The sequence below is a fragment of the Penaeus chinensis genome, chromosome 20 (genome assembly GCF_019202785.1).
Source record: "Penaeus chinensis breed Huanghai No. 1 chromosome 20, ASM1920278v2, whole genome shotgun sequence".
Lineage (NCBI taxonomy): Eukaryota > Metazoa > Arthropoda > Malacostraca > Decapoda > Penaeidae > Penaeus > Penaeus chinensis.
In genome coordinates this window covers 14,109,093-14,114,092 of record NC_061838.1, presented here as the reverse complement: position 1 = coordinate 14,114,092, position 5,000 = coordinate 14,109,093, and the positions used below count along the sequence as shown (strand labels likewise).

At 34.0% G+C, this 5,000-nt stretch overlaps 1 protein-coding gene across 5 annotated transcripts in view; it reads left to right on the top strand.

The window, feature by feature from the left end:
• Positions 1-5,000, top strand: part of LOC125036263 (endoplasmic reticulum membrane-associated RNA degradation protein-like) — an 8,967-nt gene that overhangs the window by 242 nt on the left and 3,725 nt on the right. For 2 of the 5 annotated variants that reach the window (XM_047628748.1, XM_047628749.1), the window contains exons 2-6: positions 315-498; positions 1,611-1,762; positions 2,590-2,700; positions 3,335-3,424; positions 4,412-4,615. In XM_047628748.1, coding sequence (XP_047484704.1) covers positions 330-498; positions 1,611-1,762; positions 2,590-2,700; positions 3,335-3,424; positions 4,412-4,615 — 726 coding nt within the window. In that variant the 5' untranslated portion in view covers positions 315-329. The remainder of the gene's footprint in view (positions 1-314; positions 499-1,610; positions 1,763-2,589; positions 2,701-3,334; positions 3,425-4,411; positions 4,616-5,000) is intronic. The other 3 variants (XM_047628751.1, XM_047628750.1, XM_047628752.1) reach the window with 3 other exon arrangements.

Sequence of the window (5,000 nt, the reverse complement as noted above, 5' to 3'; positions counted from 1 at the left end):
AATAAAATGTTCCTATGGGTCATATTTTGCACTCTTGAGAAAACTTAGTGATCAGAGTAAATGTTGAAAAAGTAAGTAGCAATTAGCATTGGTTATTTTGATAGGCCAAGGTTCAAATGTATTTGCATAGTGGAGCTAACTTGAACAATCAAGAAAGTAAGGGTCAACAGAGTAAATGTTCACAAATATAAGTATTGCACACTGTGTGTGTGTGTGTGTGTGTGTGCGTGTGTGCGTGTGCGTGTGTGCGTGTGTGCGTGTGTGCGTGTGTGTGTGAATCTGTGCATATGTTTGAATATTTACATTATTTTCAGATTAAAAGTGCAGTGATGATCCTGCTTTGGATCAAATCACAGGACACTTTTCTGTCTACTGAAGTGAAGAAGTTCATCGAAACAGTAACCCCAGACCTCACCCAGATACCAAGTGGTGCTGATTATAGCTGGATTTATCGTGACACTGGGATAGCATGGGAAAAGTTGGAGGATGTTTTTGACAGTAGGTTCAAACTTACTTATATTATATTGATTGCAAGGGCAGACAAGGGGCACCATTTGTTGGGAGGAGTGAGTGACCCCACTGTGCCTTCCAAACTTTCCAGAGGGAGTCCTCCTAATTTGACTTTATTTGGTTCTCCCCTTTTATATCACTTGCTATGTCTGTCACTGATGTGTCAAGTTGATGTGTGAGTTTACTAATTGCTTAGTTTTCTCTTGAGCTTTAGGCAGCTAGTGATAATTTTGCAGTGACATGTAATGCTTGACATTAATTATTTACATTTGCAGCCTGATGAATCCTTGTTTTGTCATATTACAACATAATTGGTCCAAATATCCATCCCATGTGGCTTCAAAATGACATTAAAGTTGGTGAGGCACACAAATAGGACATGGGGTAGAGCAGGGAGGAGGGGGGGGCAACCTGTTACAATTGACAATGGGATTTTTCCCCTACCACTCTTTTTTTCCAGCTTTCCCTATGCCTGTTTTATGCAAAGACATACATTTCTCTATAAGTGCTTATGTGCAGCGGCAAGGGGGAAAATCCTGTAGGGGAAATATCTGGCTTCCACTCCCATTAGCAGATTTGTTAGCCAGATGTGCATGAGGATTTTATGTTCAATTTGTAGTGCATTATTTATGTAGGCTCTATGTATGTGTATGTGTATATATATTTATGTATTTATCAGTTTGTCAAAATTTATAAAGATATGCTAGATGTTATGTTTATTAATTTCAAAAATTAAATTACACCACTCAACGTATATGTCATTTTTAAAAGTGTATGTATAATTTTTGTTGCAAATGAGTAAGGAAACTAGACTAGCGTAACCTAACACCAACACACAGTGGCCACACATGTTATCCAATACTAAAGTGAAGGCATTTCCACCTCCTGCTGTTCTGTCTGTGTTTTGTATGTGTGGGCGTGCATGTGTGAGTGTATGAAGGGAGGGGTAAACCTTTCAGTAAACCTTACTTCATAGTGATATAATTATTGACTTGTTAATAAGTAAGTTTTTTTAATGTCAGTACCATTGAGTTGCTTTATAGTTGATGCAACTTTCATGTTAAAATTTGTTAAAAACATTCTTTTCTTAAACCTCACAGATATCAAAGAAGAAAATGGAAGTAAGGCTTGGTTCTTTGAGGCTATCAAGCAGGTACCTCCCTTATTCAGGGAGTGTTACCATATGCTCCAGAATGTGTATCCTGCAGCATATGATGCTTTACTTAAACCATTTCTAGAGTGGACACATCAGGTAAAGTAGTTATGCTTTTGTGTTACTTTCATCAAGAAACTTTATGATTTAGTATGTAAATAAAATAATTTGATATCTTACTAATTTTGAAGGAAGGCATTTTCTTTATTTTACAATTGCAGTGAATTCATATATTTTTTATCGAGTGATGAATTTAGGAAAATAAGTGGAAAGAAACATTAAAGCTAGACATTAATACTAAGTGTTGAGTGTTGTTAACCCAATGCCACCGGGGATGGCATGTACATGAGTTTACCTTATTAATTGTTTTTACACATAGATGGCTACACTTGTACTAAGTCACCTATGAGCCAATTACGAGCACTGCCTGCCTCACCCATTTACCCTTTTCCCTGAGTTTCGAAAATATTTTACGTTATGTTATTACTAATGTTTACAACATTATAGTAATTATAATGTCTATAATAAAAATAACACCATCCATATTCATAGCATCAGTAAAAAAAATGTTTTTCCTGCCAATTCAAGGAAAGGTGAAATCAGGTAAGGTCACAAGGTTTACTAATTGAATCCTTTGTGGCTAAGCACTAGCAGAGCCATCTATGTGCAGAGACATTTCATTTCACCAAAAAAAAAGAAAAAAAAAAATAGAGAAGAGAAAGAAAAAGAAAAAGAAAAAGAAAAAGAAAAGAACACAGCATTTTCCTCGTGGCATTGGGTTAAAAGATACAATATAAAGATAAAATAATTTCATAAAGAACTATCATCATAGGAATTATATTCGGAAAATGATAAATGCTGATGATCATACAAGTGTATTGATATAAGTTTCAAGGATATATGCTTGAATTGCACCATAATTTCAGGAAAAGGATATACACCTGACCATAAAGCAAATTTCAAAGGAAAGCACATCTGGAGATCACTTGGTTGCTCTCCTCACCATCACAGCTATTGTGGAGAGAGCTTTGGGGAATGTAGGTACCCAAGATATTCAGTTGTTGTTTTTTTATTAAAAGTGCTTCCTGTCCCCTAGTAACATCAGTCATCCTTTGTGAGCTTGATTGCCTCTGCACCTAATCATAATCATGTCTGTACTAGACTGGCTCACTTTTAAGATGGGGTCTTAACCCAGTGCCACTGGGCATGGGATATACATACATGCCCACTGTGAGTTTACTTTATTGATTGTTTTTACACATAGATGGCTACTCTTGTCCTAAGTCACCAATGAGCCAATTATGAGTACTGCCTGTCTCCCCCATTTACCCTTTTCCTTCATTTACAAAAATATTTTATATTATGTTATTTTCCTGTTACTAATGTTTATAACATTATAGTAATTATAATGTCTATAATAAAAAAAAAATACTACCAATATTCATAGCATTAGTAAAAAAAAAAAAAAAAAAAAAAAAAAAAAAACATTTTTCCCACCAATTCAAGGAAAGGTAAAATCAGTTAAGGTCATTAGGTCTACTAGTTGACTCCTTTGTGGCTAAGCACTAGCAGAGCCATTTATGTGCAGAGACATTTCACAATTTTTTTTTAATGAGCACAGCATTTTCCCTGTGGTATTGGGTTAAGGTGTGACTTCAATTATATTTTCAGGTAGTGCTACTCAAATGTAAGCAAGTCCCATTTCTTTTAAGAGACCTTCTAGCTACTCCTGAACTGGAAGAGTTGATTGGAAAAGTAAAAGTAAGTAATTCTATTTGTTATGAAGAAAAGTTTAAGCTGTATATAGTGATCTGTTTTCCCCCCTTTTTAACCAATTCATTATTGTCACATATGTTATGGTATATTGAAGTTTTCTGATATATTTAAAATTTCTAGTTCAACCACAGAACATGGGAAATTAATCATTATGTTCACTAAGACTGCTATAATCACTATGTTCTATATGAGCAATGATTTGTACCATTGCTGTATATAATTTGACACAGGCACATTCTGGAGTATCTGGCAACTATTTGAAGAATATCAGAGAAAAAGTTGTACATTAGAATTACAAGTAATGATGGGAAACCTTTGAGTATACATGTTCTGAGAATGAGAAAGATCAAAATTTGTTTGCTTTTCAGAAACTATAATAGATGTTTTTTCAAAAATATGATAACACATTTGTTGATTTCTGGGCACCACTATAATTAATCATAATATATATTATTTTTTTTGATAATTACACGTGTTGATGTGACAGATTCATCACTGGAATAATGTACTATCATATTATTATTATTGTTGCTTGTCTTGAGGACATAATCACCATCAACATCTTAATATTAATTTTTACTTATTCTTCTTTTATATTGTTACTTGTGATTGTTTTACAATAGCAACCCAGTAGTATTTCTCTTATGTCACAAATATTGATTTCTGTAATTATGTGATTCATTGGTATTGTAGTAGATGATAAACTATAAGTCATATATAGTTCATATTTAAGGTAGTTTATCTCCAGTGACATTCATATACATTTAAAAAATAAAATATATTCACAGATGTTAGGTAGCCCATTACAAGTTTACAAGACAATTTCTCGTGTGTCTCTGTTTACCTATTGTTTGGAAGAAACTTATTCTAAAATGTCTGCTTATAAAACAGTTGTATCTATACCTTAGTGATTTCCTTATTATGTTACTTGATATTAGAAAACAATACAGTAAAAAGATGTTTTATCACCAGGTCCAGCTGCTGATAGTGATGCTTGGCTCAGTGCTGGGCCTTAATCTTCGCAACATTGCTTGGCATGGATTCTTAAGTCCCCATGAAACAAGCCAAGCTTTTGTTGCAACAATTATCTTCATTCTTGCTGACTGTGGAAGGATGCTGGAAAAAACTAGTCAAATCAAGAATATCCCATGCAGGCCACATGTAACCTTTGATGAGGTGAATTTTATCTAATATAGCCGTGGAAATTTTAATTCAGTTTAACACAGTTCTCTACATCCTTTATCTTCTTTGATCACATCTTCACCGGTTAATCCTTATTTGGACTGTCAAATAGAATATAGAAACAAGTCAGTATAAGGAGTGGCTTAGGAGGTGACACTCCTCTTAATCAATGCTTGGCTTATTTTTCCTTTTTATAACCTGCTCTGCTCAGATTTCTAGCAGCCAGGCTTGTTTTTAATTTTATATTTAGTGAATTGGTAGGAATGCATCTAATTTCTTTCAAACTAAAAAGTTACCATGTCAACATTCCAAGTGTTCTTGAACTTATATATTTTTTCCACAAGGTGTCCTTTGTGACACTCTTTATGTGTAAACAAAA